The sequence below is a fragment of the Rhinopithecus roxellana genome, chromosome 6 (genome assembly GCF_007565055.1).
Source record: "Rhinopithecus roxellana isolate Shanxi Qingling chromosome 6, ASM756505v1, whole genome shotgun sequence".
Classification (NCBI taxonomy): Eukaryota; Metazoa; Chordata; class Mammalia; order Primates; family Cercopithecidae; genus Rhinopithecus; species Rhinopithecus roxellana.
In genome coordinates this window covers 47,076,223-47,089,482 of record NC_044554.1, presented here as the reverse complement: position 1 = coordinate 47,089,482, position 13,260 = coordinate 47,076,223, and the positions used below count along the sequence as shown (strand labels likewise).

Here is a 13,260-nt window from a genome sequence, read left to right as displayed (position 1 = left end):
CCAGGATGACCACATTTTCTTCAAAAACGGAGAAAATGGGCCTGGTACGGTGGCTCAGGCCTATAATCCCAGCACTTTAGGAGGCTGAGGTGGGAGAATCACTTGAGCCCAGGAGGAGTTTGAGATCAACCTGGGCAACATAGGGAGACCGCATCTCTACTTTAAAAAAAAAAAAAAAAGTAAAGGAAACTGAATTCAGCCTTGAGAGGCCTTGGCAAACCCATTTACCAACCTCGCCTATGTCCTCAGAACCAGTCCCCTCCTTTCCCAATGAGGAGCCGGTGGGGTAGCTCCGGAGCCAACAGGAGGCAGGAGCACTCCGGGGCAGTGGGTGGGGCTAATTACCTTCCAGGTTTGCGTCACGCCCCTTACCAAGTCTCGTTGGGGATGAAGGCACGTAAGTACCTTTGGCTGCAGCTGCGCCATATGTCTGAGTGACTAAGGGGCAGTCGTGAGAGGCAGAGTCCAAGATCTCATTGGCCGTCTCCAGACTGCCGTCCAGCCTGGAGGGGAGAAAGCGACACAGCTCAGTGTCTCCACACAGGGCGGCCTCGCGGGCAGCACACACTGGCCACCTTGCCGCAACAGAGCCGACATGCTACTCACCACACAGGGTGCCAGGCATTCATCACGCCATGGCAACTTTCATCTCCTTGTGTATCTGTACACATTTTTACATGAAGAGTTTTACATGGAAAGTCTAAAGAGGGAGTTATACCTAACAAGGCAGTATTTCACTTTTACGATGGAAGAACATAACTAATAACTAGGATTCATTATTTTAAGAAAAAGTCAGGCTAGGCTAGGCGCAGGGGCTCACGCCTGTAATCCCAGAACTTTGGGAGGCCAAGGTGGGTGGATCACGAGGTCAGGAGATCAAGACCATCCTGGCTAACACAGTGAAACCCTGTCTCTACTAAAAACACAAAAAATTACCCGGGCGCAGTGGCAGGAGCCTGTAGTCCCAGCTACTACGGAGGCTGAGGCAGGAGAACTGCTTGAACACGGGAGGGTGGAGATTGCAGTGAGCTGAGATCGCACCACTGCATTCCAGCCTGGGTGACAGAGCGAGACTCCATTTCACCAAAAAAAAAAAAAAGGAAAAAAAAAAAAGGCTAGGTGCAGCAACTCACTCCTGTTACCCCAACACTTGGGAAGGCCAAGGCAGGAGGCTCACTTGAGCCTAGGAGTTCCAGACCAGCCTGGACAACCTAGCAAGACCCTGTACAAAAAAATAATTAGCTGGATGTGCTGCATGCCTGTAGTCCCCTCTACTAGGGAGGCTGAGGTGGAAGAATCTCTTGAATCCGGGAGCTCAAGGCTGCAGTGAGCTGTGAATGCACCACTGCACTCCAACCTGGGCGAGGGTGACACCCTGTCTCTAAAATAAATAATTATATTTTTGTTGGAACTTTCTGATGATAAAAAAATGTGTGAGACGGAATGAAAATGCATTACTTCCTGATGAACAACTGTTAACTCCCTGTTTTCCAAGGACAAACCTGTACCTCACAGTGAGACAAGAGGCTCTCAACCACGTGCACCAACTTGTGGCGGCCACCACGCTGCGCCCTTCCTTTCCGAATGCGAAACTCCACCCTGCGGAGGAGGGCCTGGCCTCCCTGTGCCTCTCCCCCAGCTAAGAACAAATGCGGCTCCCCCCACCCCTGCGTCGTCTCTGTGCCCAGTCCCTGAGGGAGCCCTGACGCTGCCAGCCACAGCCCGGGGCTCCCTGTCCTGCGGTGGCATCGATTTCACCCGGGAAAGCAAAGCTCCCGACCTGCGCGGCATGGGCCGCCATGCTGGAATCTGCCCCTTTATGTCATGGTTTGCAAGGAAATAAACAAACATACGCCAAAAGCCCCCTGCCAGCACGGAGCAGCTCCGCGAAGCGGCCGGAGCAGACTCACCGGTGCTGCTTCATCAGGGCGCACTCGCCGCCCTCCTGGGGGTCCAGGTTGTACATGTACAGGTATCCATCGGAGGCACCCACCAACAATCGCGGGATCTTCTGAATTCTAGGGAGAACAAAGAGCAGCCACATTCTAGACAACGGTCACAAAACGGTCTCATTACACGGCAGCCTCACTTTTGGCAGGTGAGGGAAGAGACCCCAGCAGAACGAGCACAAGAGCAGCTGCAGGCATCTGGTGCCCACTGACCTCAGCTCACAGGGCCAAGGCTGCACTCGTGGCTGAGCCCTGAAGCCCATGGGAGACAAGAGCGGGATGAAACCGGTTTCGTGGCTTCTGGGATCATTATGGGGCCCTGAAGCCCACAGGAGAAGAAAGCGGGACAAAACCGGTTTCGTGGCTTCTGGGATTTATTATGTGGCCCTGAAGCCCACAGGAGACGACAGCGGGACGAAGCTGGTTTCGTGGCTTCTGGGATTATTATGGGTAGTCGTCGTCAGAGAAGTTTTCGAGGACACTAGTCAGATAACAAAACTGGAAAACGATGTTTAAAGACGCACGGAAGCCCTAAGCCCTCCTATCACTGGATGTAATGACAATCTTTCCTGCACTCAGCACAGAACCTTAGACGATCCCAGAACGTTCACAGGCCCTGTATGTGTTCTGAAGCTGGACCCTGGGGCCAGACGGACGCCTGAGACTCGGCAAGTGTGGTTTCTGTGGCCCCAAAGGGTTAACTATGGCATGCTCACAAGGTTTGACTTAACGTCTTTCATTAAAACCGCAGACTGTCCACAAAACAGAATGGGAGACCGTGTGGAAATGGACCCCCACACAGAGCGGCGAGCCTAGCACCTGCCAGGGCGCCTCCCATCCCCGACAACTCTCGATGGAGTGTCGGCTCTAAGGAGCTGCTCCTGTTCGGGAGAAACATGGAAGGGGTCACAAGCTACCAGGACTGGGGCCCTCGGCCTGAGGCACACGGGGTGGGGGACGGAGGTGCCAGCTCTACTCACGTGGCTAGCGAGCAGATGTTTTTGTGGCCGCAGAATGGCAGGCGGACCGTGGCGAAGGCTCTGCCCTGGTTGAACATTTCTGTCACTTGAGAAGGCAGGTAGCTGGTGGAGGCCATGAGCACTTTCCCGAAGTACCCGGTCCAGGTGGTGGGCTCCTCTGGGGGTCTGGAAGGAAAGGCCACTAGACACATGAAGCTGTACCCGCCCCGGGGGGATGGCCACCCCCTACTCACACAGACGCACACCTCTGCAGCCAACAGCAAAAGTCTCCATTCTTCACAGGAAAGTTAAGAAGGGTTGGTTATAAGCAGACACTCAGGGCCCCGGGGGCGTCACGGGGCTTCCTCTGGGAGGTGTCGAAGGAGGGGGCGCTCAGCTTCAGGGAGAAGCAGCCGCAGCCTTTGAGTGGCCACAGACAAGACGTGGCAGGTGATCACACATCAGCTTTGCAAGGGTGTGAGGACGTCTAGGGCCTAACTGATGACCCCTGCTAGGTCTCTGTAACAGAAGTCTCCAAAAACCTTGAGTATAGACCCCAAAACATTATTTTCCCGTAGCCTATTTGTGTTGTTATTCATCTTTTTTGGGGGGGAGGGTGGGGCATGTTCCATTTGTCTTTTTAAAAATTGTGATGAAATATACGTAACAAAATTTATTTCTGACCATCTAAAGTATGTTATTGTAATGCTGATCTGAGTGGGATGTTCTTTTTAAAATTTTTAAAGAAAGGCTGGGCATGGTGGCTCACAAGCAGATCACTTGAGCCCAGGAGTTCCAGACCAGCCTGGGCACCATAGCGAAATTCTGTGTCTACAAAAAATTTAAAAATTAGCTAGGCACAGTGCATGCCTTAGTCCCAGGTACTCAGGAGGCTGAGGCAGGAGGATGGCTTGAGCCTAGCAGGTGGAGGCTACAATGAATGACTGTACCACTGCACTGCAGCCTGGGCAACAGAGTAAGACCCTCTTAAAAGATAAGAAGACCCCTGTCACGCTACATATTCGTGGCAATAATAAATACTCGTGGAAGCCATCCATGTCTCTCTCTGCTTACCCGTGTGCAGGTAAGAGACAAGCCATTCATGGGCTGTCTGATCACGAACGCTTTTGTCTTGAGGGGAACCTGAGGAGGGGCCATCCGCACTGACTAGAGGACGTCCACCTGGGCCCTCCATGCCCTACGCAAGGCCTCTGTCTATCCTGCATGCTGCCTGCGGGAGAAGCTCATCTGCTGGGGCCCGTCCTCCTCACTGCCAAGCCTGAATGTAGAGGTGCTCGTTTCATGGCCAGCTTCAAGGTCTTCACCGGTTAACGATGTCAGAGGGTGGGCAGACCCGTGCTTACCTCCCATCCCGGCAGCAAGAGGGGACAAAGGGTTTTGCGTCATTTTTAAAGGAACGTATATTTGCAACTCACTTTTCTTTCACAGTCTCGAGTTTGAAGATGTGCACGGTCTCCGTGTTGCTGGAGGCAGAGAGGAACATGCCGTCCATGCTGAAGGCCAGGGAGCAGATGCTCACACACCTGGGGAGATGCGCAGGTCGGGGCGGGCCACTGGAGCCAGCAGCTGCCCCAGGGGTTCAACTCAAGTGGAGAAGAGTTAGTTCCTGTCACGGGCACACTTGGGCCTGCTGGTAAGTTTTATTCCCCTCAAGCCATCTTCTCAAACATATTTTGAGAAGGAAATACTAAGAACAATTTGTTAACAGAGCTGCAACCTTCCAGATGACAAAAGAAATAGGAATTCACTAAACCACTTTTAGCTGAATTAGGATGGATTTATAGTCCTAAGGTGAGTAAAAGAAAACTCAGTAATTTAAGTTACAGCCATTCTTTCCACACCAGAGGGTAAACAGGCAACCTCGGTAAAGTTTAAGAACAGCGCAAAGGGCCGGGCACGGTGGCTCACACCTATAATCCCAGCACTTTGGGAGGCTGAGGTGGGAGGATCACAAGGTCAAGATATCGAGACCATCCTGGCCAACACAGTGAAACCCCATCTCTACTAAAATTACAAAAATTAGCTGGCTGTGGTGGTGGGTGCCTGTAGTCCCAGCTACTTAGGAGGCTGAGGCGCTGAGATCGCACCACTGCACTCCAGCGTGGGCGACAGAATGAGCCTCTCTCTCAATTAAAAAGAAAAAAAAAGGGCCGGGCACGGTGGCTCACGCCTGTAATCCCAGCACTTTGGGAGGCCGAGGCGGGTGGATCACGAGGTCAGGAGATCGAGACCATCCTGGCTAACACAGTGAAACCCCGTCTCTACTAAAAATACAAAAAAATTAGCCGGGCGTGGTGTCGGGCGCCTATAGTCCCAGCTACTCTGGAGGCTGAGGCAGGAGAATGGCGTGAACCCGGGAGGCGGAGCTTGCAGTGAGCTGAGATCCGGCCACTGCACTCCAGCCTGGGTGATAGAGCAAGACTCCGTCTCAAAAAAAAAAAAAAAAAAAGGCCGGGCGCGGTGGCTCACGCCTGTAATCCCAGCACTTTGGGAGGCCGAGACGGGCGGATCACAAGGTCAGGAGATCGAGACTATGGTGAAACCCCGTCTCTACTAAAAATACAAAAAATTAGCCGGACGCAGTGGCGGGCACCTGTAGTCCCAGCTACTCGGGAGGCTGAGGCAGGAGAATGGCGTGAACCCGGGAGGCGGAGCTTGCAGTGAGCCGAGATCGCACCACTGCACTCCAGCCTGGGCAACAGAGCGAGACTCTGCCTCAAAAAAAAAAAAAAGAACAGAGCAAAACTTTCAACAGGCAAAGTGGTTTAAGTGTATCTTAAAAATTAATCGGCATTCCAAAGCCACTAAATTCATGTGAATTTCTTCATAACACTAGAAATACAAGATACTTTCAGCCCTGTCCATAATAGCAAGGGGTTTTCCTGGCGTCAGTGTTGACCATGTGTATTAATCAGGTATGGGTATGAATTAGGAACGGTTCTCGCCTTAATGCAGCATCCAACAATGGGAGTGGGGTCAGGCAGGTGCAAATGAAACTGCCTTTGAAAAATTATGACTGAAACGGTGTAAGAGATCTAACTTCACTGGCTCCATCTTGCTTCTAATCTCCAAGCTATCTTTGTTCATTCCTGGGCATAGGCTGTTTTAACTTTGGGAGGAACTTTGCTTATGGTATTTTGCAGACCCTGCACTTGATGGATCCGCTGGCCCCACACATATCAATCAACTGGTTCATCTGATCTTGTGGCCCCCACCCAGCAACTGACCGAGTGCAAGAAGACAGCTCCGACTCCCTAAGATTTCATCTCTGACAATCAGCCCTCCTGGCCCACTGGCTTCTCCCCACCCAAGCTATCCTTAAAACCTTTGCTCCCCGAATGCTCAGAGAGACTGATCTGAGTAGTAATAAAACTCCAGCCTCCTGCACAGTCGGCTCTGCATGAATTACTTTCCTTCCTGCAATTCCCGTCTTGATGAATCGGCTCTGTCTAGGCAGCGGGCGAGGTGAACCCCTTGGGTGGTCACCCAAATATTCCATTTGCTACAGGCAAAGGAATATGAAAAAATACACGTGGAAGGCACTAGAGAATCTTGGAGAAAGGGATTTAATCCAAGGATCAAAAAAAGGCCTCCTTGAGAGTGACACCTGACTTGGACTCCCAGGGTTACAGAACCCAACCAGGCCACCAGATCCACCAGCCCACACAAGATCCTGGTGGGTAAAAGAGATCAGCTCTTCCGAGGATCTGAAAGTGTGGTACTGCTGGAGCCAGGACAGGGACAGTGAAACAGAATCACGCTAGCAGAAGGGCTGGTGCCGGGAGGACTGGTGAACCAAGGCAGGGAGCCGGGGACTCATCCTGCAGGACAGAGGGTTGATGGGAGATGTCAGGTGGGGTGTGATTGGATTATATTTACATTTTCAAAGAATAGCCCGGGTGAGAGTCTGAAGAATGGCCTGATGGGAATCCAGGGCAACAGCAGAAACCAGGCAAAGCCTGGATCAGGTGGTGTGGCGGGTGGGGCACAGGGCAGGCCCACAGCTGGGAGCTCCCTGGAGGCACTGTTCAGGCAGAAGGCTGCAGGGCCGAGTCCTTATGGCTTGGGTGCCAGGGTGCTGGCGGGGGTGGCGAGTGGCACTATTTACCAGGATGGGGGTGTGAGGGATGAGGGGCAGGGGCAAACTGGCCTGGGTGGCTGGATTAGCTGGAAATCTCAACTACCTTATAAGGAGTCAATCCCAGCTCACGAAATGGTAAGATGCACATGAAGAAAATCTTACTAAGACAAAGAACTAGGAATACAAGGGAGCTCGGCATGTGCCTGCTTTAATGGGAAGTGTCCTGAAGATGCCAACTTCCCCCAGTAAGTTAATATCAGATGTGCGGATAATGAAACAGATATGAACATTCGGGGGAATAAACAGAGAAGCACCAAGAAAATAGCGAGCAGGACTTTCAATGCTTGAATATTAAAAGAATACTAATCAAGTGATATAACGGTATTAAATCAGCACAAAAAAAAAATAGACTGATGGAAAGAAAGGCCTTAAAATGGGTAGCATTCCAAATTTGCAGGGCAGGAAGAATTATTCAACATTCACACTCCTACTATACAAATTTTAGGAGGTTCAAACTGTTAAATATAAAAACTGTTCAGAATATTCAGACTGACGGAAGGCCGAGGTGGGCAGATCTTCTGAGGTCAGGAGTTTGAGACCACCCTGGGCAACATGGTGAAACCCTGTCTCTACTAAAATACAAAAAAATTAGCCGGGTGTGGACCGGGTGCAGTGGCTCACACCTGTAATCCCAGCAGGTGCCCAGTAGGCAGGAGGAATATGGGCACCTCAAGGAAGCCGGGCTACACGTCTAGCCACGGGATCGGCACACACACAGGCCATGGGGGTGAGGAAGGGGATTGGGTGAGGAGCGGCTCCAGGGCAGAAAGAGGCACAGGAGGGGAACTGAGCAGAAGCAGCAACACAGGAAAAATACAGAAAGGTGTGGTGTGAGGAGGACCAAGGGACACGAGGAGGCAGGAGCTGCAGGAGCGGTGACGTTTGGGGATACCGAGGTGCACCTGCTGCACCTGTGGGCATCCCATGAAGAAGGGGGACCAGATGGCGGGAGAGTCCCCGAAAGACAGCTCCTCCTCTTTCTTTTTTTTTTTTTTTTTTTTTTTTTTTTTTTTTTTTTGAGACGGAGTCTCGCTCTGTCGCCCGGGCTGGAGTGCAGTGGCCGGATCTCAGCTCACTGCAAGCTCCGCCTCCCGGGTTCACGCCATTCTCCTGCCTCAGCCTCCCGAGTAGCTGGGACTACAGGCGCCCGCCAGGTCGCCCGGCTAGTTTTTTGTATTTTTAGTAGAGACGGGGTTTCACCATGTTAGCCAGGATGGTCTCGATCTCCTGACCTCGTGATCCGCCCGTCTCGGCCTCCCAAAGTGCTGGGATTACAGGCTTGAGCCACCGCGCCCGGCCAGCTCCTCCTCTTTCAACGGCCACCCTTAGGGAGGGAGGTACTGATCTGAGATGAGGAGCCAGAGACCTGAGGTCGGGTCCCGCTGACCACCGCCACGCCATTCCAAGTGGTCCCTAGGGCTCCGATCTGAGGCACTGGCTCCAGAGCCTGAGGCCTCCCCTGCTCTGCTGTCCTACGAGGGACAGTCCTGCCTCCAAAGCAGGCGCCACAGGGGGCATGCTAAGCACAGATGAGGGAAGCTTTGCAGCCTGGAGCGAGGAAGACAAGGGAACTCCAGGCTGCGACTTCTGGGTTAAAAGAACGGGCCGACGCCACTTGCTGAGGGTAAAAGCAGAGCTGGAGAGCCGCGAACAGGTTCTCAGAGCACAGCCTTTAAAGGGGAGGGTGTGCTACCCATGAGGTCACTGCCCCGTCCCTTAGTGCCGGCTGGGAGCTACAGGGAACCGGAGGGCCCACCTGGTTATGCGAGCTGTTCACAACTCTCACGCTAGCTGATGGGATGGCAAACAATAAGTGAAATCCAAATACAAGTTCTCCAGAATCCATTCTGGACATTCATAGACTTTACCTCTTCACTCCTCTCCGAAACTCAAAGAGTTTTTGTCCTTCTGGAATGGAAAATACCCTAATCACGGTACCCTGTGGAAGGAAAAGAGAAAAGAAGAATTTGAGCTGAGTTAAAACAGGAATTTCCGATCTTTCACAGCAGACTGCAAATGCGCCACACAGCTATCTCCAGGACAGCTCTGCCCTGGGCTACCAGGGAGTTTGGGGCCCCCAGGGCCCCCCTTGAGCATCACCTCCACACTTTTTGCCCCGAGCATAGAAAAACACCTCCCTGTTCTATTGTTGACTTAATGTTCAATCTTTTCTTTAAACCTATTTTAATTGACTACTTACCCTCAACACTAACAGTCTTGAGGGCAAAAGTGGCATAGCATTCTATTGTTCTGAGTCGTTTGAAGTTTAAACTATTAAAAATAAAAGCCTGGGCCAGGCGCAGTGGCTCACGCCTGTAATCCCAGCACTTTGGTAGGCCGAGGTGGGCAGATCACCAGAGGTCAGGAGTTTGAGACCAGCCTGACCAACATGGAGAAACCTTGTCTCTACTAAAAATACAAAATTAGCCGGGCGTGGTGGCGCATGCCTGTAATCCCAGTTACTCAGGAGGCTGAGGCCGCAGAATTGCTTGCACCAGAGAGGTGGAGGTTGCAATGAGCAGAGATCGCGCCATTGCACTCCAGCTCTAGGCAACAGAGCAAGACTCCGTCTTGGAAAAAATAAAAAAATAAAAAAAAATAAAAGCCTGGACTTGTGTGTGGCACACAGGCAAGACCTTGTGGTCTGACGAGGCTTCAGACCCCACCAAAATCTTTTCTGCCACTTCAAATTCAGTTACTGACCAAGAGAACCGATGAGCTGGAAATCTCAGCTACCTTATAAGGAGTCAATCCCAACTCACGAAACGGTAAGATGCACATGAAGAAAATCTTACTAAGACAAAGAACTAGGAATACAAGGGAGCTCGGCATGTGCCTGCTTTAATGGGAAGTGTCCTGAAGATGCCAACTTCCCCCAATAAGTTAATATCAGATGTGCGGATAATGAAACAGATATGAACATTCGGGGGAATAAATAGAGAAGCACCAAGAAAATAGTGAGCAGGACTTTCAATGCTTGAATATTAAAAGAATACTAATCAAGTGATATAATGGTATTAAATCAGCACAAAAAGAAATAGACTGATGGAAAGAAAGGCCTTAAAATGGGTAGCATTCCAAATTTGCAGGGCAGGAAGAATTATTCAACATTCACACTCCTACTATACAAATTTTAGGAGGTTCAAACTGTTAAATATAAAAACTGTTCAGAATATTTAGACTGATGGAAGGCCGAGGTGTGCAGATCTTCTGAGGTCAGGAGTTCGAGACCACCCTGGGCAACATGGTGAAACCCTGTCTTTACTAAAATACAAAAAAATTAGCCGGGTGTGGGCCGGGTGCAGTGGCTCACGCCTGTAATCCCAGCAGGTGCCCAGTAGGCAGGAGGAATATGGGCACGTCAAGGAAGCCGGGCTACACGTCTAGCCCCAGGATCAGCACACACACAGGCCAAAGGGGTGAGGAAGGGGGCTGGGTGAGGAGCGGCTCCAGGACAGAAACAGGCACAGGAGGGGAACTGAGCAGAAGCAGCAACAGAAGAAAAACATAGAAAAGTGTGGTGTGAGGAAGACCAAGGAACACGAGGAGGCAGGAGATCTACTAAAAATACAAAATTAGCTGGGCATGGGGGTGCATGCCTGTAATCCGAGCTACTCAGGAGGCTGAGGCAGGAGAATCGCTTGAACCCGGGAGGTGGAGGTTGCAGTGAGCCAAAATCACACCACTGCACTTGAGCCTGGGCGACAGAGCAAAACTCCATCTCCAAAAAAAAAAAAAAAAAAAAAAAAAAATTAGCTGGGTGTGGTGGCACGCACCCGTGGTCCCAGCGACTTGGGATGCTGAGGCATGAGAATCGCTTGAGCCCCAGAGGTGGAGGTTGCAGTGAGCTGAGATCGTGCTAATGTACTCCAACTTGGGCTACAGAGAGACTCCATCTCAAAAGAAAAAAAAAGAAAAGAATATCTAGGCTGAATACAGTAACTCATGACTGTAATCCCAGCACTTGGGGAGGCCAACACAGGAGAAACACTAGAACCCAGGAGTTGAAGACCAGCTTGGGCAACATAGCGAGACCCCCATCTCTACAAAAAACAAACAAAAAAAGCCAAGCCTGATGGCTCACTCCTCTTGTCCCAGGAGTGGAGGCTGCAGTGAGCCATGATCACGCCACTGTACTATCTCTGTGTTTATAAATAGTACAAAGCGGCCGGGCGTGGTGGCTCACTCCTGTAATCCCAGCACTTTGGGAGGCCGGGTGTGGTGGCTCACTCCTGTAATCCCAGCACTTTGGGAGGCTGGGTGCGGTGGCTCACTCCTGTAATCCCAGCACTTTGGGAGCCCAAGGTGGGTGGATGATGAAGTCAGGAGTTCAAGACCAGTCTGACTAACATGGTTAAACCCCATCTACTCAAAATACAAAAATTAGCTGGGTGTAGTGGTGTGCGCTTGTAATCCCAGCTACTTAGGAGGCTGAGGCAGGAGAATGGCTTGAACCCGGGAGGCGGAGGTTGTGGTGAGCTGAGATCACACCACATGTACTCTAGCCTGGGCGACAGAGCAAGACTCTGTTTCAAAAATAAATAAATAAATAAAAATAAATAAATAAAATAAAATAAAATAAAGCAGCAGATGACCTAAAGTGTAGAACACCAAGGAATTGTTCAAATAAATTATGGTAAACTCATACAATGGTAGAGTATATAGCCATTAGAAATCAGGATACAGGCCAGGCACAGAGGCTCCCTCCTGTAATTCTAGCACTTTGGGAGGCTGAGGTGAGTAGATCGCTTGAGCTCAGGAGTTAGAAACCAGCCTAGGCCGGGCGTGGTGGCTCAAGCCTGTAATCCCAGCACTTTGGGAGGCCGAGACAGGCGGATCACGAGGTCAGGAGATCGAGACCATCCTGGCTAACATGATGAAACCCTGTCTCTACTAAAAAATACAAAAAACTAGCCGGGCGAGGTGGCGGGCGCCTGTAGTCCCAGCTACTTGGGAGGCTGAGGCAGGAGAATGGTGTAAACCCGGGAGGCGGAGCTTGCAGTGAGCTGACATCCGGCCACTGCACTCCAGCCTGGGCAACAGAGGAGACTCTGTCTCAAAAAAAAAAGAAAAAAGAAAAAAAAAAAAAAAGAAACCAGCCTGGCCAACATGAAGAAACCCCATCTCTACAAAAAATACAAAAATCAGCCAGGTGTGGTGGCAGGTGCCTGTAGTCCTGGCTACTTGGGAGGCTGAGGTAGAAGGATCACTTGAGCCTGAGAGGTGGAGGTTGCAGAGAGCAGAGATTGTGCCACACTACTCCAGCCTGGTCAACAGAGCAAGCAAGACCTGTCTCAAAAAAATAAATTGGTACTTGAGGATAGTTGGTTCTCTCTGGATGGAGGGACACAAACTGAGTTTGTAAGATTGAGTATTAGAGAATGAAATATTTTCTGCATCCATACATAAAAATAACCATGGCAAAGGTTTTGTCCTCTGCAGCCTGCACTTTTAGATGGAGATATAATTTTTTGGTGCACATCTACCATGTAATACTCATTCATTAAGAGTTGTTTTGTTGCCACATGACCGCAAGATTCTTGAAAGTAGGATTAAGTCACAGGCTTCAGTGGGGTCTCAGCACCTGGCACAGAGCAGGACTAGGAAGGCCTTGCTGCTCTCACTCAATAGGTAAGAGGATTCCATGTAAAAGAAATCAAGTTTCCTCTTTATAGTCTAGAAAAAAATTATTCTATTTTTATGGGCCTTAAAATTCCATCAAGTACTTTTGGGCCTTTATAAGAGCTACTAAAAAAACTTAACAGTGAGACTTTGATTAGTCAAAGGGTAACAGAATTTCAGGGCCATTTCAAAGGGAAAAGAAAAGGACAAGGTGATATTGCGATAGTCCAGCCTAATGAGAATCAAAGTCAGGCTTGGAGTCTGACCCCTCTGTCGCTGCCCGACTGGGCAGCCCCGGGCACACTGCTTAACCTCTCTGAGCCCTTGCTATGAAAGAGAGAAATGTTTACCTTGCTGAGGGGGAACACAGGAGGTAATGAAGATAAAAGATCCAGGATAATTCACGACCCAGAAGTGACCCATAAGCGGTGACATGATTATTACAGAACTCAGGTGTGAGACTGAAGAACAAAGACCCAGGCGGGAAAGCTAAGGAAGTGAGCCGACTTTTTATTGTATCTTATCTGGTCCATAGTTTGAGGGGAGAGATGACTTGAAAGGGGAGGCT

The 13,260-nt window shown here is 50.5% G+C and overlaps 2 protein-coding genes across 7 annotated transcripts in view; both read right to left on the bottom strand.

The window, feature by feature from the left end:
* LOC104667537 (protein PMS2CL-like) overlaps positions 1-13,260 on the bottom strand; it is a 1,213,215-nt gene that overhangs the window by 1,013,019 nt on the left and 186,936 nt on the right. The gene's annotated exons all lie outside the window — the stretch shown is intronic.
* Positions 1-13,260, bottom strand: part of WIPI2 (WD repeat domain, phosphoinositide interacting 2) — a 44,993-nt gene that overhangs the window by 1,064 nt on the left and 30,669 nt on the right. For 2 of the 6 annotated variants that reach the window (XM_010366986.1, XM_010366983.1), the window contains 5 exons: positions 8,939-9,009; positions 4,345-4,452; positions 2,930-3,094; positions 1,911-2,018; positions 373-503 (listed from right to left, as the gene is read on the bottom strand). In XM_010366986.1, the coding sequence (XP_010365288.1) occupies positions 373-503; positions 1,911-2,018; positions 2,930-3,094; positions 4,345-4,452; positions 8,939-9,009 (583 nt within the window). Of the gene's footprint in view, positions 1-345; positions 504-1,910; positions 2,019-2,929; positions 3,095-4,344; positions 4,453-8,938; positions 9,010-13,260 lie in introns of all 6 variants that reach the window. The other 4 variants (XM_010366987.1, XM_010366985.1, XM_010366984.1 and 1 more) reach the window with 2 other exon arrangements.